Below are 23493 nucleotides of genomic sequence, written 5' to 3' on the forward strand. Positions count from 1 at the left end.
ACTTGTGTTATCAACCTTTACCCATCAGGGAACAACATGGAACTGGGAGGTTGTTTCGTTTACCAACAGCAATGAGGGAGCCTAAAGCTGCCAGCAGCAGGTACAGGGTGAAAACTTGCTATGAAAGTGGGAAGGGATGGAGATGGAGACCATGGTACAGAGGGACACTGATTCTTCAGTGGCTGTGTATCCACTTCTGTCTATCCCACCAACCCTGCCTGGCCAGGCCCCACGACTCCTTCCCTGGAACCCTCCCCACAGCGTCCTAACAAGTGTCCTGATGTCACTCCCCTTCCTGCACCTCCCACTACAGTTCTCCACAGCAGCTGCTGGAATGTTCTCAGAACGAGGGGTTCCGGGAACCAGAAGAGGTGGGGAAAGCAAAGGGCAAAGGGTCAGCTTGGCCCTCACCAAATGACGTCATGCAAAGGAGACAACGGAAAACAAATGACAGCTCTTGACAACTGGGGACAGCCTACATGGAAGATGGCATTGCCACCTAGGAAATACCCTGCCCGGGAAATCCTCAGTGATGCTAATTAACACTTAAACTGGAATGCCATCATAATTTCAGATACAGCAAGCATCTCCCATTGAGCACAGGAAAAGACAGAAAACAGAGTAACATGCAGAGGGACATTGTCCATAGAATCCAGGTGGGGAAACCACACACATTTCTTAAAAATAACCTCAAGTAAATAAAAATAGTGGTGGTGGTGGTGAGGATCTACCATTTGTGAGAGAAATAAAGAATGTGTATGCCTGTGTCTAGTCATGTGGCTTTTAACTAGATCCTGGGGACTAGAACTCGGAGGACAGATCTAAGGAAGGTAAGAAACCATTGTCTGTCAGATGTGACGATGGATCTTGGGGTGATGCTAATTAACACCCTTTCAAACATACAAACGGAAAAAACTGGCAGAAAAAAATGATACTCATATGTAGACATTTTTTGTTATTTCCTCAACACTGTATTTGCATAACATTTACATTGCAGATTATGAATAAAAAATCACAAAGATTAAAATGAGAGAGAAAAAAAAAACAGGGTTACCCACAGGTGATAGGAAGGCAGGAAACTTAGAGAAGGAAGCAGAACAGGGGTCCCCCACTCTCATTTCCCCCTAGCTAAATTTGCATATGCTTCCAAATTTCCATACGAGGGGGAATTTCAGCCACTGTTGATTCAGGATCTCAAATATCACCAACAAGGAGGGAGAGGGAGCCCAGCCAGGAGGCAGAAGCCTGGTCTACCTGCACAGACAAGCTGAGGGGAAGGGTAAGGGACAGACCCTGCTAACTCTTCCCAGGAGCCTGGGACATTCTGCAGAGGTGTTGCTACAGCTCTCTTTCAAGTCAGAGAACTTTCTCAGTTAACAAACTCTCGCGTCTGAAGTGACAGGATACAGTGCAGTCTCCACTGGGGCAGCCCACACACTATCCTGATTGTCTGTGGAAGATAAGTACAGAAGGAAGGCAGAGTTGAGAAGGTTCCCCGGGCATCTGGCTGAGTGACCTTACTGTGCTGGTGTTGAGATGGATGGACACAGCTTTTACTTTGTGTGGCTTGCTTATTATGTGGATTGATTTTCAGTGTGTTTTAAAAATCAGCCCCTGGGAAATTAAAAAATCTGAAAATAAGTAAGGAAGTGAACACCTACTCCTTCACCACAGAGAATTACAGCATCTTATAAACTGTACCTGAATGCTGGAGCCTCCCCAAACCTGTTAGTTCTCTCCATCCTTGCAATGTCTCTCCAGTACTTAATTCAGATTCAACAGAAAGCAACAGGCACTGTGGAAGTGTCTCTTACAAAGAACTCCCGCCCCACTTGGGCTCACAGGGAACGCAGGACAAAAGCCTGGCTTCTCTGCCTTCATGTTGTGTGTCCTGTTAACTTTGGTTCACATCCTTGCTTGACTCTGCAGAGGTATGTGAATAAGAGTGACCATCCACCTAGCCTATCTGGTCCCCCTTGAAGACTGAAGGCAAAGGGCTAAGTTAGTTCTTGTCTTAAAACCTGCAATCACCCTGGATCCCACCAACAGCAGAACCTCCCAGGACAGACCAACCCTGGAGGAGGGCAATTATCTCAGGGTGAGGCCGTATCTTGGATCTTCAATCAAGATTGTTGTCCCCTCAGGCACTAAAGACTTCTTCAGACCACATTGCAGAACCAGAACTGAGACCATGACCAGCTAGACCACACCTTCATCAGGACTGCAAGTCCCAATTCTTACAGAAAACTAGGTTGGGGATCACTAGACTCGTTCCCCATCCTTCCCAATGTGGCCATGCCGATTCAGCCTCCTCTCTCTGCTTTTCCCCATATTTTTGGAGCCATATTTTTGCTCTAAAACTCTAGTTACATTAAGAGCCATAGTTCCTTAAAGCCTATGTGGTATGAAACCCATGCTTACCTGCATACTTCCAGCCATGGAGCACCAAGCCACCTCCAAGCCCAGTGAGAATAGAATGTGGGTCCATAGTACCTGCCCTGCTCAAGGCCCTTTACAGCTGTGATCATGCCCAACTTCCATACCTGCCCCCTTCTAAACTTCTGAATAAAGTTAACCACAGGAAGTCCCATGACAGCAAGGAGAACAGCTTTAAAAAATGAAAGCTATGCTATCACTAATTGCAGAAATAAATCAGGTTAGAGATCGCCCAGCTCCCACAGCCCCGGGTTCTAGGATACATTCCTGTCATTGTTCTCCTTCAGAGGAGGGAAAAAAATCATGCCAAATAAAAACACAAATTATCAACTTATAAAATAAACGCACATTTAGGTACATCTTATACATTGGGGGTCCATGTTCAAGTCACAGACTTTAGGAGAGAAATGAAAGTCAAGACCCTTGAGCTGTAGTTACAGCTCAACCCCACTCAGGACACAGCCTCTCTGGGACTGTCTCTTCGTTTATATAATGGAAATGGGGCTGGAGAGGGGGCTCAGTGGTTCAGAGCATTTGCTCTTCTTGCAGAGGACCTGGATTCAGTTGCCTGCATCCACATGGTGGCTCACAATCACATGCAGCTCCAGTTGTAAGGGATCCCAATGTTCTCTTCTGGCCTCCATGGGCACCAGGCATGCATGAGTGCATACATACATACATACACATAAATGCAGGCAAACCCTCATATACGCAAAATAAAAATAAATAAATCTTTAAAATGGAAACAGCTATCTACGTCTTAGTTTCTTGTTTTTATGGGGGGCAAAAGGAAAAATTGCTGAGCATAGGAACATACCTATAATCCCAGCACTTAGGAAGTAAAGGCTAAGACAGGAGCATCATGATTTTGAAATCAACCTGTGCTGTACAATAAGACTTATAAAAAAATGATAAAGTTAAAAGAATTAAAAATACAAAGCTCAAAGTCTGGGGAAATTTCACCCAGTTCACAGTCCATGTCCTGAACTCTACCCCACTTCTTACTTAATCTCATCGATGCATCCCATTTTCTCTTCCACGGCATGTGAGCCTACAGCTATGACCAATAATAACATCAACTACAGGCTCATCCAGCTATCAGTGAACAATACCCATCACATCACGCTTACTTCCAACACAGTAACTGCCTTTCTTTGCATCCCTATGCGGCTGACTCCGCCTAGAGTGAGACTTGGTGCAGAAAAAGGACACCCATTTCTTCTGAGGTCTGTATGTTCTTCAGAGCCCCAGTGTGATAATAACAAACATGGAAATCAACACAAGTGTCCACGAGACGGAGGTCACCGCCATGAACAAACAGGTCATGCCCTGACATGGCTTCACCTCCAGGAACTGGCTGGGGTGGCATTAACACTGAACTATAATCATGCCTGAGTCTGGGGTTCTTCTGTGCCAGCCCCTCCTACTGGGGCAGAGACTATACAGAGTTCTACGCCCATCCTGGAAATCAGGGAGTGCAAGCCCTCAGGGTCTCTGGCTCAAAGCTAGCATTAAATTAGCCACGTCCAAGTTCAAACAGCTGGAGTGGAACAGAGGGCAGGGGTGGCAACAGAGGCCAGGGTGCTCCAGTGACTGCTGTGCCAGCTGGGGCTGGCCAAAGAGCCCTGGCAGGCAGGCGGTATTCACTAGAACCAGCTCCCCCTTCACAAGACAATGAAGCCACTGTTAACCGCCCAGAGACTTGATAAGTATTTGCAAAAAAAAACAAAGTGGAAAATTCCACCTGTGTGGGTGGAAACTAGACTCAGTATGTCAACAACCCTCAGAGCTTTGTTCTCTCCAGGATGGCTACAGCAGAGTTAACAAAGGTTATGAGTCCAGGGGAATTTCCCCACTTGGGAACATGGAGATATCAGATTTAAAAATGTAATTGTCTTATGTCCCCTGCTCTACATCCATGCAGTGAATTTAAACCCTTCAACTTGCTTTCCTGACTCTGGTTTCTTCTGAGTTCCTTGCTGGGTCTGCTAGAGTGACAGAGTTCCATGTCATAGGTGGATGGGGAAACTGAGGTAGCAAGAGACCAAGAGCTTTGGTCATGGCCGAGAGATAGCAAGTGAATCATGGGAGTCTCAGCTGCAGTAGCATCACAGAGCCTGTTCGAAATCCAGGTGACAGACAAAGAAGTCTTCCAGGCTCTGGACCAGACTGTGAGCTTCCCCTACATGATGGCGGAATTCCAAAGCAATCTTCCTGGGCGTGCAGAATTAGGCATGGCCTTGGAGGAAGGCGTGTGCTAATTTATTCTGGAATTTAAGGAACACCCACCGGGCCCCTGGACAGGAAGATGTCTTGTGCCAGGTGGCTCTCATAGACTTAGAGACTGAATCCATGACCGAAGACATGTGGAGAATCTCCCAAGATTGCCTCCTTCGGATTCCAGTCAGCTCTTCACACTCCTGGTGGCTCACTCACTTAATTGTTCAGGAAAGGAAACCTCTGAGGAGATCAAGAGCTTGCCATACACCCAGGAGAAGCAGCTAAGCACTCTCAGGGCTAGGAGGCATCTAAGCAAGCGGGACCTTCCCAGCAGATCACCTTAGAGGCTGCATGTTCACAAGGATCATTGGAGGGTGGGGTGAGTACTTGTGGCCTGAGACAGGATAGAAATTCCCAAAGATAGACAGGTACATCCTCTTGGCCCAGGTGTGACCCCATCTCTGACTGCAGGACCGTTTATATTTCCTTTCACTGCCCACTCTGATGTCCTGACCACAGGCCACAGGTACACACTCCTGTTCCAGAGTCAGGGTAGTGTCATCCCGAACCCCGTCATCACTGGTGGGGGAAACTTCTCCCCCTGTGTCAGGAGGCTGTCTGGCACTCTTGCCTGGGCATTCTCCCATATCCACAACCCCCTTCCTACCATCACCTCACCCACTCTTCCTCTCTCCTCTGCCACCAGATTCTCCTCTGCCTGAGCCCTTTCTCAAAACAAAACTATCCTATACCCACCACAAGCCATTTCCTCACGTTTGCCCTACCTTCTCTTGCCAAAGTCAGGAAAGGCCACTCTGGGGTTTCGGTGTTCATGTGACACCAGGAGTTCTTACGCTAGATGAAATGCCTCCCACCCACCTTTACCCCTCAAGGGCCAAGAAATTGGCTGACTCACAGACCAATCCCTGGGCCTGACCTTTCTATCCCGGCTGTCCCAAAGCCCTTGACCTTTGCCCTGAGCTTACTACAGCAGGGCATGTTCTGCCAGGCCGGCTCCAAGCCTGGCCAGGTGTTGGCGCTCAGCTACTCACTGAATGAACACATGTTGGCAGTTAGCTGTGGCTTGCTCGTCTGAGAGGGTGTGTTCTCCAACTCGCTATGCAGACACACAGGTTTTCCAACACTGAAGACTGCCTGCCACCGAAACATCGGTCCGGTTCCGCAGCCCCAGAAGACAAAGTTCTCGGACTGAGACTGGAAAACACGGCCACCTCCACTTTGCTTCTGCGTCAGGGCCAGGCGCTTTGGCCTTGACCTGCTCCTCTCGCTGCACTCCTCTTTAGACCAAGAGCATGCCTCAGCGGTTCACCTTTGCACCCTGGCAGCCAGCAAGTGTTTACTGTTCAGTAAGGCCACCCTGAGAGCTAGAAATGTTCCCAGGGACCACTGGGCCCAAGCAGCTCACAAAGGTGGAGGAAGGGCCCCAGGGTGGTTCAGTTCCAGGGCGGGGATGGGTGGGGTGGGTGGGGTGAGGCTACACCTCCCTTCTGTGAACCTCCTTGGTCAGGAATCAGAACAAGTCTCTCAGGAAGCTATTCCTTGCAATCCCACAGAGGCTGGGGACTGGGCCTGTTCCATGTGGATCAGAAACAGAGCCTTCACCTGAGTCTCACAGGTAAACTGAGTCTATATCCCAGTAGGGCTTCGGCAATCACAGCTGCTTGACTCCGTCCAACCTCTCAACAGGGACAAGCCAAGCAGGACTTCTGCCCTAGGGCTCCCTCCAATTCCACTATCTACAAGTTTGGTAATAGCAACAGTCACTGACCTATGAAGGGCTGAAGCAGCTGAATTCCAAGCTCTGCAGCCCTTGTCTAATCCCAAATAATACTGGACTAGTTCCCTCCTAAGCGAGTTCATCTCCAAAGGATGGCCTCTGGGCCACCTTCCCAGAATTAAGGTCTGAGAGGTGGAGAGCAGGGGAAAGTTTCATTCACGCAGCAGCCCTGCCAAATGTCAGAACTTCAGCTCTGAACCCACAGTGCTGAGGCACCAGCTTAGGGACCCCAGATGTAACCGCCAGACCTCATTCTACAGAAATACACTTAACCAGAAAGCCTGAGCCGCCGGGGTAGAGATTCCTATCAATATTGCATTGTAACTGTAAGTTCCTGTCAAAGGCTTCCCCAAAGAAGCCAAGGAGGTTTCGGTGCCTCGAGTCCCTCCCCCCTTGTCTTTCTGGGACTCTTTTTGGGTAAAGGAGGCTCCAGGTCCTCCCGACCTGCTACTCACCAGGGACAGCTCCGTACCTGGGCAGGGTCGATCGGCCGCGGAGAGCCGGAGCCGGGCGCACAGAGAAGACGGTGGCCGTCCTCGGCCTCTGCGCTTTAACTGGCGGCCTGGAGCGTCGCGTGCTCTCCTCGGGAAGGGCCGGGCTGCTAGGTCGGTCTCGGGGCGTGGGTGCGGTCGCCCCACCTAGCTTGCGGCACACACCTGTGCGCGGGGCTCGACGCGCGTCGCCCCGGCTGCCAGAGTTCCGGACTCCCCGGCCCGAGTCATTCGCACCCCGCCCACCCCCGCGAACCCCGCGGGCGACAGGGCCGCCACTTTACGGTCCTGGGACCCGGCCAGCGCCCGCCCCAGCTAGGGCAGGGCGGCACTGTAGGAGGCGGAGCCCGGAGAGAGCTGCCGCGGGCGGGCACCTGGATAAGAGGACCCTGAACCGCCCGCCCCAGCTCCGCGTGGTGGTGGGCGGTGGCTGGGTCATGTTGCTGGTGTTGCTGAGCCTGGCTGCAGTGTGCGGGAGCACCGTGCCCCGAGAGCCGGTAAGCATCCCCGTCCCCATGTGAGCGCCCTTTTTCTTGGTTTCCCATCCTTTTACCAGAACCCTGACAGGCGTAAGCCCCGACAGCTCATGTTTCTAGGAAATTGTCCATGGACCACCCTCTGGAAGGGGCCAGATTTGCACACCTGAGGTAACCATAATGGTTACCTTGCACTTTCATCATCCCTCTATTCCTAGCCTGGAATTTATCTTGCTGGAGACATGAGATTTATATCTGTCACAGATGCCACCCTGGACATTTGGGCTCATCGAGTCTTAGTATTCTCCTTAATAAAATGGTGGACTCACACGGGTGCCATGCCTCACCTCCTGGTTCATGGTGACTAGACAGTTTCCGTCACACCTGTGCGGACCCACCTCTTGGGTCGTCAGAACACACTGTACCTGTCTGCTTGCTTGCTTTTCCTTGATTGCTGGGAAAGCCAAAGCTAGTATATGGTGTACTGAAGCCATCAGCTACTGTCCTTGCCCTCTCTATACAACAGAAAACTGTCCTGGGGGCATTTGCTGTGAGGACAACCGAATGGGCTTTGTGAATGGTCACGCTGTTGCTTGGCTTTTCCCTGTGTCTCCTCTTATTACCATTCAACTGGATCTTAGTTCCTAGTGGATGGCTCATTTGTTTAAAAAGAACGCCATAAAGCAAAGGACCATGGATGACTTCACCCAAACCAAATTTGCCCCACCAAAACCTTTGTTTTCTGCCGTCACGAGGTCTTTGGAAATGAGGAAGCTGGGATCCTGGAGTCCTCTGGGTCTGTCACATTGGATCTTGCCACTGAAGATCGATAACGACTGAAATAAACGTTTGAGGCTCACTATACTATTCCCGAACCATACTATTCATTATTTTCCTTGTGTAAACTTCAAAGGGTTTATTGAGTACTGGCCTTTCTCAGACATTGAGGAGTTTTACTTTTTGAAAGCTGTTTTAGAAAGATGTGATGAAATCACAATTGCCCCCTGTTTTCTCAGTAGCTCAGCTGAGTCTTAGATCAAAACAGAGGTATGACATGAGCCTGGGGAAGGTACGTCGGGCTGCTCCACTACTACCTGCTTTCCTCTCTGCACAGCCAAAGGTTCACTTGGAGAAATCAATACATATTACACTGTCCTGAAAACCAGCAGATAGTTAACACAGTAGATAGTTAAAGTACCCCAAAATGGCCATCAGTAATCTGAGGCAGGGAAGGTGTGTGTGTGTGTGTGTGTGTGTGTGTGTGTGTGTGTACGTACGTACGTACGTGAGTGTGAATGCCTGTGAACATGTCCTCAGGAACCAGAGGCGTTGAGTTCTAGAGCTGGAGTTATAGGCAGATGTGAGTTGTCTGATGTGGGAGCTGGGACCTGAACACAGGTCCTCTGCAAGAACAGTGTGCTGCGTTAACTGTTGAGCCATCTCTCCAGCTCCCAGCTCATCTTTTCGTTGAAAACTTGTCACTTGTGCATGCATCTAAGGAAAAAGATGGTGTTTTGCCTAATTTGGTAAAAAGAGCATTGTGGTTTGCCGGCTTCAACATGACATTTGGTTTCTCTCTTTCCCGCAGACTATTCAATGTGGCCCTGAGACTGGTAGGTGCATTAGAGAATGGATATTTGGAAGCACAGTTGGACATTAAGAAGGTCTGAATCAGGCAGCGGGTCTTGGTAGACCAGGCACTTGGTGATGCATTGCCTTGTTAGCAAACGTGAGTGAGGTTTTCAAGGCAGAGTTTGGGGAGTAAGGGTGTGTTTGAGATGGGCTGGGCTCCTCCTGGTGAATTAGCTCACAGGCAGAGTGGAACTCACCGTGCTAAGTGGGAAGCAGTGGCTGCCACTCCAGAGAGGGACATCCATTGTGGTGGTAGGGGCTATACCATTTATTGTTGGGACTAGGAAGCAAATGTTTTACACATAGGTACCTGACATGGTAGCCTTTGAAGAATGAATGGGTTTTGCCCAAGAAATGTGAATGGTGAGAGTGAACAGGACGGGGAGGTGGATGGCAGCAAAGGTGAAGAGTTGAGAAAGTGGTTGTGATGTGGGCTAGCTGTCTGAGTCCAGGCCTGAGGCATGGAGAAGTCAGGACTGACGTTAGTGAACGTGTCAAACTAAACACGCATGCGCGCACACCTGAAACACCCCAAGTGCTGTATAGTTTGGGACCATGAAATGGAGAGAATTTATTCAGATGTATAAATCAGCCAGCATCCAGAAGAAGTTTGGCTTTCCTTAGCAGAAGTGAGTTGTGATGGAACAGGACAGATCACTTGGAGGAAATAACTTCTGACTGGGCCTGAAATAGGAGTGTCATAGGAAGTCTTCCTGCCTTTCCCCAGGGCCATCTCCAGAGTGGATGGTCCAACACACACTCACCCCAGGAGACTTGAGGGACCTCCAAGTGGAACTTGTTAAAACAAGGGTTGCACCAGAGGATTTTTCAATTTTGATGAACATAAGCTGGATACTCCGGGCAGATGGTAAGTTTGCATCAAAGTATCTACTAAACCAGAAATGTGAAGGATATAGGACCCATTAATTCCACTCCTAGGCACGTACCACAGACATACATAGGCATACAAAGCAAAGACACACCCTAGGATGTGTACAGTAACACTGTTCATAACACCATCCAGATGACCAAGAGCCTAAAAGAACCACAAAGTGGAAACTTTGCAACTCAACAATGAGAATTCTCTTTGTGTATGTAGCAATATGGATGTCACAAATACAAGCTGCCAGACTCCAAAGAGCTATACAGTTGTGTCAGTGATCATGCCTACAGTAGCACATGGAAGAACAAAACTGAGCTAGAGGTTCAAAGCCAGGATGGGGGTTTGGGGGCTACTCTGGCTCGGAAGTGATTGAAAGGAAGGAAGCCCAGGCAGCACCCGGGGTTGGGCAGTTTGTGGCATCTGCTGGTTGTAAAAATGTGCCAAGCTCCTGGTGAGCAGTGTCATTCTGCAGTTAGACTTCACTGAAGAGATGGTTCCCCTAGTTTAGGAAAAGCTCTGGCTTGGGCTAATTTCCCACTCCTCAAACAGCATCATGGAAGTCCTGGTATTTCCTCCAGATTATGCAGAAAGCATAATTAATCAAATCCTTAGCCAAGTCAATGCTAGGACCCTAATGCCTTTGCTTGTGGTTTCCATTTTCCCACGTTAAACTTGGTTTAGTCAAGAGTCCATTTACCCAGCCCATGGGAGACTTTAACAGGGAGATTGTGGCAAGTTTGAGACCAGCCTGGGGCATATACTGGGTTCCAGGACAGTGGGCTACAGGGTGAGACCTTGTCTCAAAAAACTTAACGGTGATGGTGAGAAGAGCCAGGAGAAGGATCCATTTACCTGGGGAAATGAGTCAATGACAGTCTTCATCAGTACATTTTTCAGAGTAGTAAGAAAGGCAGCCACAAGCAATGTGAAGGGATGCCTCAAAGGGAGTTGCGCTCTATGTGAGTGGGGTGGGCCAGAGGGACCAGGGCAGGACCCCAAAAGACTCCTGTGAGATGCTACAATAGGCTTTGGCCCCACACCAAGCAGGTCTTTGGTCGATGTTGTTAGGCACTTTAAAGGGAACTTGGAAAGGTAGGGATAGAGATAGAGAAACAGACCCACAACAAAGAATGGTCTGCATGGGCATAGGGCAGTCAAAATAGGCACAGTCTGGGACTGATGTTTGGGCAGGTTTTTTTTTTTTTTTTTTTTTAGAAAAAAAAAAAGGAGTCAAAGCTAAAGCCCGAAGCATCTTCTAAACTAGAAATATGCAGTGTATAGGACCCATTAATTCCATTCTTAGACACACTCAATGGAAGTACCCATATGTATGCACAGAAAGACAACCTTAGGATATGGACAGACCCTCAAGCAATCTGTCACCCTCAAGAGACCTAGAATGGGGCCGATGGCATCTCTAACCACGGGCACTTTGTACAACTCAGGCCAACCTAGAAGGAGTAGAGCTCCTAGGCTTTGGAATTTGGGTTTGCATCTGCTGCTGCTGAGCTGTGAAAGCTCAGGCAGAGTACCCGCCCCCCCAAGACTCCCAAAGTCTCATTCACCCCATCTGCACATTGGATGCCACAGTACCCACCAGCTGAGATGAAGCATTTAAAGGATAGAGTACTATCTGAGCCACATAAGTGCTAATAAAACACCTTCCCACATCCCTGTCTCTGCAGCCAGCATCCGCTTGTTGAAGGCCACCAAGATCTGTGTGACTGGCATAAGCAACATGCAGTCGTACAGCTGTGTGAGGTGCAATTACACAGAGGCCTTCCGAAGTCAGACCAGACCTTCCGGTGGCAAAGTAAGTGCTTGCAGGCCCATGGCTGTGGTTGACAGATGGGCCCTTTGCTTGAGAATCATGAATAGCGGGCCTCAGAAAAGCCTGATGATGCAGAGCAAGATGCCTGCCTGGGTTTAAACGCCATTAGTCTGCCTGGGGATGTCAGCATCTTTGAGACTCATGGTCCCACAAAGTGAGGGGAGCTGACTTAAATTATATTCTAGCTCTAAAATGCCACTCCTCTCCGATTCTGAGTTATATCAGCAAACTGGGCTGGGCCCATTCCCTACATAGACATTGACCAGAGACCTGTTTCAACTGGAACATAGAGATTAATGGCAAGTGAAAAGGGGGCTGAATTTAGTCCATAGGACACACATGGTAGAGAGAACAAGTCCTCCAAGTTGTCCTGACCTACACACACAGTGTACCCCCACGAGTGTACACATACACACACACACACACACACACACACACACACACACACAGAGTGCATGATCCCCCACTAGTGTATACACATGCACACACATGAACTGTGCATGATTCTTCATTAGCATACACACACACACACTGTGGCATGATCCCCCACTAGTGTTCACACACACACACACACACACACACACACACACACACACTGTGACATGATCCCCAACTAATGTACACACACACACACACACACACACACACACACACACACACACTGTAGCACTAGTGTATACACACACACACACACACACACACACACTGTGGCATGATCCCCCACTAGTGTTCACACACACATACACTGTGCATGATCCTCCATTAGTGTATACACACACATACACACACACATGCACACCCTCACCATGAATGTGAAACATTCACAAGTGAGAACAGCCGTCCAGAGCCCCGCTCTTGCACTGCAGAACTGTCCTGTCTTGCTTTGCAGTGGACCTTCTCCTATGCAGGCTTTGCTGTGGAGCCGAGCACACTCTACTTCATCGGGGCCCATAACATCCCCAATGCTAATATGAACGAAGACAGCCCTTCCCTGTCTGCGAACTTCACCTCTCCAGGTAAACTGCCCCACCTCTTGGCCTATTCCGTCCGTCTCACTATCTCGCCTGTGTTATGGCATGTGGGTTGGTGCAGAGAGTCTTGGGAAGCCTCCAAAGCTGTAGGTTTCCCCATCTGCGGACATAGTACTAACCACCCCTCACTCAGGGTGGAGAGGGTTAAGTCAGGTAAGTGTGGGGAAGGCATGTTCCTGGGCGCCAGGCAGGATGCAGAATTCATCATCTCTCCAAGCACTTGCCCTGGGCTGTACACACGGCAATGGTGATGCTCTGACTCTGCTCCTCAAGCCATCCAGGGTAGCTTTGGTGCCACACCATTTACTCCATAGTACTTTCCAGCTGATGACACCAAAGCTCACTGGGATTTTTTAAAGTGAGTTTTATTTGGGGATGGTTTTTGAAAAGCTGTAAAAGTAGACAAAATTCCCTGTAGCTCCCAGTTCCTCTGGTCGTCAGCATCCTGTTTTCAGGGTACACTTATGAAAACTAGGAAGATAACATCGGCATATTTCTATCAACCAAACACCAGGCTTTGGGGATTTCAGCTGCTTATCCATTACATTTTCTTCCTGTTCCAGAGGCATTCAGCCCCTTATGCCGCAACCTCAACCTTCTCTGGCCATTAGTTTTCATGACCTCATCAAACATCATATAGATTGTCTCCAATCTGAGTTTGCCTGATGTTTGTTTCATATGTAGGCCAGGGATCTGAGATTTGGGTATGAATCCCACAGGAGGCATTGGGCCTTCCTCACTATGTCCTATCTGGATGTAGTATGTGACATTGTTGGTGAGGATCATGTCTACTAGGCATCTGGGTACCCACCACCTAGAGCCTCATGTCTGGAAGAGGCAGAAACTACATGTATTATTAGCTGCTCCTCTTTGGTTTCCAAGTCACTTGTTGGTGACCGATTTGATAAAGGCTGTACTTAAGTGAGACTACTTACAGCTTCCACGGGTGGATGAATTTCTGTTTAACTGTAAAATGGTTGTGTCCTGTTCAGATCTGCCATCTCTCTTGTATCTGAAGAGAGTGTATGTGGGGTGTGTGTGTGTGTGTGTGTGTGTGTGTGTGTGTGTGTGTGTGTGTACTGGGCAAGGGGTTATAATAGAGATACCTTTTACTCAAATGGAACAACTTTCATTCAAATTCCCAGGCTGCCTAGACCATGTAATGAAATATAAAAAGCAGTGCATTGAGGCGGGTAAGTAGCATTTTGTTCTTGTTATTTGGAGGTACTCCTAACTGGGACCCATGAAGTTCCATCCAGTCTCAGACAGATAAAGAACTGAGATGTAGAGATGGAAGTTCTCTGTCCAAGCCACTCAGTGAAGGAGCTGCTTTGGGCTAAGCAGCTGTCCAGACTGGGACAGACTCTTAGGTTTACATAGCACAGCAACAGCAACAGGAAACTACCCCTGCCCCTTGCCTAAACTAACACTTTATCCCAAGTTCCACTTAACAGCAGTGCCCATAGAAAGCTGTTTTGTGATTGGACGAGAGTCCCACTAGCCTTTACACCTGCTTATTACAACTGACCTGTGGTCAGTGGGGGCTCTGGGTACCTTCTGTTTGGATTTAAAAAACAGGGTCAGTGTTTGTCCAAGTAAGGCCCTGGAGGCCTTCTTGAAAGCCTACCTCCTCTATGGTCTAGACTCTTAGAAGCCCCTCAATTGTGAGGGAGCTGCTTTCGGATAGTCAGTCCCTCATCCCAACTTCTAAGGGGGAGTATAAATTTCCAAGCAGTAGAGTCTTGTGATGCTACTGAGGTTAGTGATACTGGCATTGCGGGGGTGGGGTGGGGCTGGCGGTGGGGATGGGGTGACCATTCCTCCCACCAAGAGATCACTCTAAAAGAATTTTGCCACTCTAAGGGTGTGAGGTCCAGGACCTAGGATGAGTCCTCCAATTCACTCCTAGAACCAGCTCCCAGCCAGGGGCCGAACCATTCCCATCAGCAGGGAAGCTAACCTGTGCTATTATATATACATGTTCCTGGAAATTTGCCCAGTCTTATTTGCAAGTCACATGAGTGAGGCAACAGACTTTCTGATCGTTGATCTGCCGGGGATTCCTGTAAGCTGTGTGATATTTCCTTCCTTCCTTTATATCCAGTACAACTGGCAGCCTGTCTTTGTGCCTCTAAGTTCCGAGCCTCAGTTCACTGACTCCATATTTTAGAGCATACCTAAACTGAGGCCCCTCCTCCCACCTGAGAAAGGAGAAAACAGCGGTCCTTGCTCTCTTACCTCGAAATGTAGGGTGAGCATTGAATTGTATCATAGACTGTGGTCTGTACCTACCACTCCCAGCTCAAGGAAGCCATTTCTAGCAAAGTAATGGTATCTGGCGGGTGGGGTGTGTGTGTGTGTGTCTCTAAACTTTCTTGGACATCAGGTACTTTGTGATCCCGGGAACAGTGTTGGAAGATATACTATAGTTGAGTCCCCGTCTCTTAGTCTCTTAGGTGTGTGCCTAAGGATTGAGATTTGCGTCTGTAAAGCGCCCCTGGGGACTCAGATAAGGGAGGGGTTATCGGGTCACCCATGTGGTTCTCTCTCAACTTGTAGGAAGCCTGTGGGACCCAAACATCACTGCTTGTAAGAAGAACGAGAAGATGGTTGAAGTGAATTTTACAACCAGTCCCCTTGGAAATAAATATGGCGTTTTCATTCTATGCGACATGAACATGCCATTGGGGGTTTCTGAAGTGCTGGAGGTACTTTCCCCTCCCCCCCCTTATTCCACCCCACCCCCAACCTCTGGCTTCAAGAAACTTGATGTACAGACACTTTGGAATCCTTCAAATAGGGGTTGGGGATTTAGCTCAGTGGTAGAGCGCTTGCCTAGCAAGCGCAAGGCCCTGGGTTCGGTCCTCAGCTCTGGGGGGGAAAAAAAGACAAAATAACAAAAAAGACCAAAAAAAAAAAAAAAAAAAAAAAACCCCAAAACCAAGGTAACAGAATCCTTCAAATAGGTTTTCTTTCCAGAGAGCCCAGCGCTATCTGTTGGCCAAGCATGTTGGGCTACTTTGATTGATGTAGCAGAAACAAGCCTCTGTAGGCGTTCTGGAGACAAATCTAAAGCCAACTAAAGACAGACGTTCTAGGCTCCTGAAGGGAGTCCTTATTCGCATAGTCCGATGCATCAGAAGTCAGTTAGGAGCAGTGGCTTCGTCACTGGCGGGCTATGTACTCACTCGGGATTTTTAGTGCCTGACTGTGTTTCACTTATCTGCACCAGAATAAACTGACGCGGACGTCTGTAGCCATTCTGGTGGACAGTGGGCCTGAAGGTGCTGTGGTGCAGGTGAGGCTGGGGGGAAGGGAGGGTCCCCGGAGAACTGTGTCCTCCACCATGGATGCTTTCTGTATGTGCACGTGTTGGTGGGAAGCTAGGGACCGGACCTAGGACCTCTTGAATTCTAGGTACGTGTTCAACAACTGACACATACTACCCTCTGAATGCATTTTAAGGATGGCAAGTCTCTCCCCAGTAGTCCCCATCAAGCCGGGTAGCCAGGGACTCCTTATTAGTCTATAGCGGTGAGATAAAACAGCTGACTCTATAGTTGTGGTGCCTTTTGTTTGGATCAGCAGCTGTTGACTTTCCAAAGCGCTTTTATTTCTATTTTATATTAAAGATCTTCAGAGTAAGTCTGAGATCGGACAGTCATTTTATTTCCCCAAGTCCTCAGTTTTAATTGAAAAGTGAAGCCGCAAAGGTTTGAAGCTGGAAGGCTGGAGTCCAGGTCGGTGTCTGAACTTAGGAGAGTAACAACTGTTCGTCTTCTGGGAGCCTCAGTTGGCCCAGGTGGAAAGAGGAAGTTGGAAGAGTAGGTACTGTCGGGTCCCTGTAGTTTACGACATGGAGGGTCACAGTGCAGCGCAACCACACCCAAGTGCCGTCCTCCACTCCCTGGAACATGAAGTGCTCAGGATGGCCCAGAAAGCAGACCCTGGCACACTGCAACTGCAGATTTCAGGAAGTCATGGACTTTCCTAGTGCCAGGGAACTCACCTACTCTTGTCCTGGGGATAGATTTGTATGTTTATTAGGATGTAGCCACCCTTTTAGATAAGGAAAACACTATGTCAGTAACAAGCACAAAGGTCAAGGGCATTGTAGGCATTTGGGTTTGGAGTCACCAGACTGGGTTTGTGTGCTATTGGGTGTAAACAAGGGGAAAAATGTTGACCATGCCAAGAGGTGAAAGGATTAAAAAAAAAAAAAAGTTTGTGTTGGAAGTGTGAACACTGCCGTGTGCCTCCCTTTTCTCAGCTGACTCCGTATTTCCACACCTGTGCCCCTGACTGCATCCGACGCCAAGGAATAGTTGTGCCTTGTTCAGAGACAAGTGCTCCCTTCCCCGCTCCAGCTAACAGTGAGTACCAATCATTACCACAGGATGAGCAGAGAGGCTCAGGACACACAGGGCCCCTTTGAGATGTAACAGGTTATACTGTGTCCATGGGGAGCATTAAGAGGTCCCTGCCTGTGTACCCTGAACTGGTGTGACAGAACAATGTCTGTGCTACCCCAGAGATCTCATAACCAAGTACGAACAAAGTCTTTATTTATGAAGACACTATCTTTTCGAAAGCAGGATGTACAGAAGGGGTAAAAAGAGCGCAAAATGGTTGTTTAAAGTGCCACAAGGCTGTGGAAAGAGTTACTGAGTATAAAGGACTGTGAGTCCATGAGGAAGTGTGCATTTCAAGGTATTCCAGCTCTCTCTGAATCTTATTTGGTTAACAAATCAGGAATACTGGCACCCAAAGACGCCTCCCTGGTGCCTGAGAGTATGTTCTGGAAAATGTCTCTGGATTTAGAGATGCGTCAGTTCTTTTTGCTAACAATGGACAAATAAAACGTTCTAAAACTAGCCCATGGGTGGGGCCAAAAGATGAAAACAGCCAGACCAGCTTTAGATAGCTTGACGTCTATGTGGGCACACTGCTGTGTGTGCATCTGTATGGAAGTTCATCCTGAGGAACGAAGATTCTTCCAACACAAAACCACCACCAAACTCTGGTTACCACTGAAAATGCTTCTGTGCTTGAGGAATAGAGACCTGAGTTTGGAGAACGTCCCTTAATTCCCTGTTGAGAATCTAGGGAGAGGGCAGGAGAGATCACTCAATGGGGAGAATCATTTGCAACCTGGGTTTGATCCCTAGAACCCATGGGGGATGTAGAGAACAAATGCCCTAATGATGTCCTCTGACCCACCCCCCACACACACTGTGGCACATGTGTGCCTGCATTCACACACATCACAGTAATATTTTTATTTATTGGTTGTGAGCCTAGCCTTTAATGGCCAAGCTATCTCTCCAGCCCACAGTAATAGATTTTTTTGATAGAGACCTGGATCCTTGATCAGCACACCCCCTAAAGATCTTCTAGCCCTTGGTTTGAAAAGGTCTAAACTTCCACCAAGGAGAGTAAAAAAAAATGTTTACAAGTAGAGGACAAATGTAGCTTTGCTTGCTAAGGTGACTGAGCTGTTTCCTGCAGATAGAAGCATTCTGGGAAGCTGGCTGCCCCTCATCCTGGTGCTGCTGGTAGCTACATGGGTCCTGGCAGTTGCGATCTACCTAACCTGGAGGCAAGGTAAGGGTGGTCACTCTGAAGATACTCTGAGATCCCTCCCTGTCTGAAAAGGAAATAGAGCTAGATGTGGTAGCATAAACCTGCACTCTTAGCCCTTGGGAGGAAGAGGAAGGGGGATCAGGAGTTCAAGGACATCCTCAATTAATTACTGTTCAAGGCCAGCTTGAACTATGTGAGAACCTATCTCAAAAAACCAAAAAGGACCTCTTAGTGTACCCTGTGAGTTGTTTCTATGTCATGGCAGAAGATTAGCTCCATACTTTAAGCTAAGAAAGCCACATGAACTTTCATCTCAGGAATACCTGCATTTACAGGATGCTGTTGGCGCTGTGTTAGCTTGTTTCGTAGCACAGTGTGGGGCTTAACTTTACAGCAATATGGAGAAACTCTACCACCTGCAGGTAGAAAATAGTACAGAGCTGACCCAACTCCTGATATGACATGTAGAGGTTACCTCTCTGGCAAAGTACAGAAGTTTTAACGGCTTGCTTCAAACCCGGTGCCCCCAAGCCTAAACAGCTGCTGTGAGTTTATCTGAAAATACAGAGCTTGACTATGAAGTCTGATTTACCAATGGAGGCTTAGAAAGCCATCTTTTAAAATGCTGTTAAGATTCAAGCATCAGTGTTTCAGGTATTTGAAGGAACTATCAGGGCTGTTATTCCTCTGGCAGGAACAAATCCTGATCCTGGCTGACGTTCTCTGGTGGGGATCATTTATTGGGGATGGTTTAGACTACTGGAAAGGCCTGCTATTTGCTACTCAGTTAACAAAATTCCTCCCCACAGAAAGGAGCTCGACTTCCTTTCCTACTACCAACATGCTGCTGCCCCTCATTAAAGTCCTGGTGGTTTACCCATCGGAGATATGCTTCCCTCATACCGTCTGCCGCTTCACCGACTTCCTTCAGAACCACTGCAGAAGTGAGGTCATCCTCGAAAAATGGCAGACAAAGAAAATAGCCCAGATGGGTCCGGTGCAGTGGCTTACCACCCAGAAGCAAGCGGCAGATAAAGTGGTCTTCCTTCTTTCCAGTGATGCCCACAGTCTCTGTGACAGTGCCTGCCGCCAGGACAAGGACGGAGCCAGGGAGAGTTCTCAGGACCTCTTCCCCCTCGCCTTTAACCTTTTCTGTAGCGATTTCAGCACCCAGGCTCATCTGCACAAATACCTGGTGGTCTACCTCGGCGGGGCGGACATCAAGGGCGACTATACTGCTCTGAGTGCCTGCCCCCAGTATCGGCTCATGAAGGACGCCGCGGCTTTCCACACAGAACTGCTCAGAGCTGCACGGAACATGTCAATGAAGAAACGGTCACGGGCCTGCCATGGCAGCTGTTCCCTGTTGTAGTCCGTCCGGGAGAAGGGAGACCCTGAAGCCCTCCTACCCTTACCAATTCCAGTGACAAAAAGCTTTGTGAGGACCCTGAAGCTTCCTCTACAGGCTGCATGGAGGGAGTACTGTATCACAAAACTTGCTTTAGAAATGGAGTTTGCAGAGTCAGAACTTGAGGCTAGTCACTAGCAGGTTTTATGCATATAATACAGTTAGAGACATTAATGAATGGAAGATAAATTCCCAAAGCTCAATCACATTTCTACCCAAAGCCCAATAACGATTCTCATGGCAAACATGAAATAACAAGGCATTTCGCAGTCAGATGTCCCGTCTTGCACTGCTCATGCTCTGTTTAGCCCTGTAACATTTTAATGTGTTAATGAATAATCCATTTGAGAAGCACTCACTAATCCAGTAGCTCCCTAAGAGGAAAAGCCTGTTACACATACAAGCTGGACACATCTTGCCTGACCAATGACCCAGTGTATGTGTTCTGTATGACCCACTGTACTGTGTGCTCTCTGTATAGCACCTTCCCTTGCCAAACTTCTGGACAGGCAACCTTTATTTTTATTGTGCAAGTGCTAGGAAATGAACCTAGGGTATTGTACGGCTACACAAATGCTCTGCCCCTCAAATGCATCTCAGCCCCTCACAGGTGACTTTTCAGTAAATATAAAAACCCTTCACCAGCCAGACATGGTAACACATACCTTTAATCCCAGCACTCAGGTGGCAGAGGCAGGAGGACTCCTGAGTTCAAGGCCAGCCAGAGATACATAGCAAGACTGTCCCAAACAGTCTTTTGCCCAATTACCCATCCACTGTTCTAGTTCCCAGAGTTCATGGTTATTACATGCTTCCTGTTCAAGTCAAAACTAATTCACTGAAATTAGCTCTCTTCATGTAATATATCTTTTTATAATCGATTACTTTAAAAAACAACCAAGGGCTGGAGAGATGGCTCAGAGGTTTAGAGCATTGACTGCTCTTCCAGAGGACCTGGGTTCAGTTCCCAGGACCCACATGGCAGTTCACAGCCATCTTAACTCCAGTTCCAGAGGGATCTGATACTGCTTTCTGGCTTCTAAAGGCACTCTATATACATTAAAAAAAATTATTGCACACACACATCAGTGTTTTGCTTACATTATGTCTGTGCACCATGTGCATGCCTGGTGCCTGAGGTCAGAAGACGGGGGTGGATACCTTGGAACTGCAGTTATGGATAGGAGTGAACCACCGTGTGGATGCTGGGAATCAAACCAGCATCTTCTACAAGAACAAATGCTCTTCCCTACTGAGCTCTCTCTCCACACCCCCTAATGTAAATAAATCTTATTTTTTAAAAAACACCAAAAAACCAGTACAAGCAGTAATAGCACACAGATCTGTAACATCTTGAGTCTTCTAGCTCTTGACTTGTTGAAGCAGCTTTTTCTTAATGTAAAAACCACAGAAATTATCTACATTAGCATATGCATTTGTCGTAAGTCTTCATACAGCATCATCTGTTTTGTAACGTGATCCAGGTTCAGGTAGTTGACTGTTAAATGTTTGTAACTAGAGGCTGGGCATGGTGGCATATGCCTTTAATCCCAGGCAGAGAAATCTCTGAGTTTGAAGTCAGTCTGGTCTACATAGTTCCAGAACAGCCAGAGCTACATAATTGAGAAACCTTGTTTAAAAACAAAAACAGATTTGTAATTGATCAGGTGTGGTGGCAAACACTTTAAAAAATATATTTTTAATTATGCGTAGGTGTGTGTGTCTGCATGTGGGTATGTACATAGAGTATAAGTATCCACTCAGAAGAGGTCAAAGGCATCAGATCCCCTAGAGCTGGAGTTACAGATGGTTGTGAGCTGCCTGACATGTGCTGGGAACTGAACTCAGGGTCCTCGGGGAGAGCATTGAGTGCTCTTAAACACTGAGCTGTCTCCCAAGCCCCTGTGGTATACATTTTAAATAACAGTGCTCTGGAGGGACGCGGGCGGAGCTGTGAGTTCCAGGATAAAGGGAAAGTTTGTAACTGCACATTAGCCTCAAAGGTCTTGTTTTGGGGTGTGGCTCAGTGGCAGAGAATTTGTGTATGATGTACAAGGCCCTGGGTTCAATCTGCATCAATGTAAAGAGCAAGCAAAAAAAGAGCCAATGTAAAAGGCCACATCATGCACTCTAATATGTCTTATGAATAAATAAAACCCCAAATGTGGCTTTACCCAGCAGGTCCACATAGAGGATGATTAGGACCACGGGCCTGAGTGCAGGTGTCTGAGATGGTCTGCACTTGGCTGTGCTGGGGAAGGAGGTCTTTTGCTCCACCCCTTGGCGTCTCTATAAAAACCCTGGGGCAGAGACAGTCGGGGCCTGTTGGAATAGGTTCCAGGCCCTCTCGAGGCTATCCTTTATTTTCTATCTGTTTATCTCCGCAAGATTCTCCGCAATAAATCCTTCTATCTAATATTTCCTGCTGCTCGCACTCAAGAAAACTCTGGGGAATTGTGGGGGTGGTTGGGTAAACGCCCCACACCCAAAGATGCATGAAGTGCAAGCTCCCCGCATCCAGCTCCGTGAGCACGATGGCTGAGGCTGTGCCTGGTGTGGCAAGGCTGTTACTTGGTAAGACAGCTGCCAGATGCTGTACAAACGTGCTGAAGATGTATATAGCTTCTGTCACAACTTGGACCAGAAACCACCTTCCTCTGAATCAACATCTACCACTGTAAGAGATGCTCATGTGGAGAATGATTACCACAGATACATCATGCTTCTGAAAGCATGGAGCTGACTGTAAACTCTGTTCCAACAGCCCAGAAACATAAAATCACATTCTATGTTAGGTCAAAAATGTAAAAGAACAGATAATTTTCAAACTATGTATTTTCAAAGTATATATCCAAATGGTATTACCAGGTTAACCCTCGCTACATCAGAGAACCCCTCTTGGTCCTACCCACTGAGCTTTACCTGGTGACTCCTATAGTCCCAGCAATTCCTCCATCTTAGACTTCTACATTCTACGCCTCTCTCCAGGTCTTATCTGTCTCTATCAATCTCTCAATCCTCCCCAAGCCAATTCTGGCGATAGAGCTGGGAGGAGCAGATATATAACTGCAGGCTTAAGCAATTTTGCTCCACCTGCCCTGCCTTCCTGTGTCATAGCCCCAGGTTCCCTGCCCTTGTCTATACCTTGTCCTTTCTTTCCCTTGCTGCAGCTCAGAGGCTTCCTAAGGGCCCACACTACCAGTAGAAGGGCTGGCTCTGTTAAGTTCAACTTTTCTCCAGAATGTTCACAGATTGAAGCCAGCTGATCACAGTGAACTCCAAAAGCCTTTACGTGGTTCTTCAGGAAAAGGTAAACTAGAGGCTTAAAGATGAAGTTAGTCGTGACTTACAGCAGCCACCTGCTCCCCGCTCACAATACAGGCTAACAACTCTACATGATTCCTTTGGTGGGTGGTCCTTTGTGGAGCCCTGGTTATCCTAAACTTGCACTGTAGACCAGGCTGGCTTTGAACTCATGGAGATCGGCCTGCCTCTGCCTCCCAAGTGCTGGGATTAAAGGTGTTCTAAATTATTCTTAAATCCTGTCTGTTTAGCTTTAGGAAGGGAACAAGATTTCCTTTTCAGGTACTGTGTTGTTTCTTTCCCTGAACCTACCCTAGAGGAAACAGTAACAAAACGAGCCAGCCCAGCCTTTAAATCCTAATCACTGCCTCAGAAACCCAGTTCTGAATGGGTACTTTGTA

General features: G+C 47.9%; 2 protein-coding genes across 4 annotated transcripts in view; one reads left to right on the top strand and one right to left on the bottom strand.

Moving 5' to 3' along the window:
* The window catches only part of Chdh (choline dehydrogenase), a 32899-nt gene extending 25726 nt beyond the window's left edge, over nt 1–7173 (bottom strand). Inside the window, exon 1 of one of the 2 annotated variants that reach the window (XM_052733768.1) lies at nt 6927–7173. The gene's annotated coding sequence lies outside the window, so the exon portion shown is untranslated. Of the gene's footprint in view, nt 1–6909 lie in introns of both variants that reach the window. The other variant, XM_052733767.1, reaches the window with a different exon arrangement.
* A 139-nt stretch (nt 7174–7312) lies between these two features.
* Nucleotides 7313–22999, top strand: Il17rb (interleukin 17 receptor B). Of its 2 annotated transcripts, none has more exons than XM_052733773.1 (11): nt 7313–7442; nt 9010–9034; nt 9781–9921; nt 11622–11749; nt 12657–12783; nt 13944–13991; nt 15358–15506; nt 16031–16096; nt 17069–17171; nt 18307–18402; nt 19191–22999. In XM_052733773.1, exons 1-11 carry the CDS (start codon nt 7383–7385, stop codon nt 19751–19753), a joined length of 1506 nt encoding a protein of 501 aa, XP_052589733.1. In that variant the 5' UTR covers nt 7313–7382; the 3' UTR covers nt 19754–22999. The 2 variants fall into 2 exon arrangements, with proteins under 2 accessions (XP_052589733.1, XP_052589734.1); XM_052733774.1 differs by having other exon boundaries at nt 7347–7442; nt 9010–9150.
* Nucleotides 23000–23493: the final 494 nt, after the last annotated feature.

The sequence above is a fragment of the Peromyscus californicus genome, unplaced genomic scaffold, assembly GCF_007827085.1.
Source record: "Peromyscus californicus insignis strain IS unplaced genomic scaffold, ASM782708v3 Scaffold_12__1_contigs__length_115047231, whole genome shotgun sequence".
NCBI classification, from domain to species: domain Eukaryota; kingdom Metazoa; phylum Chordata; class Mammalia; order Rodentia; family Cricetidae; genus Peromyscus; species Peromyscus californicus.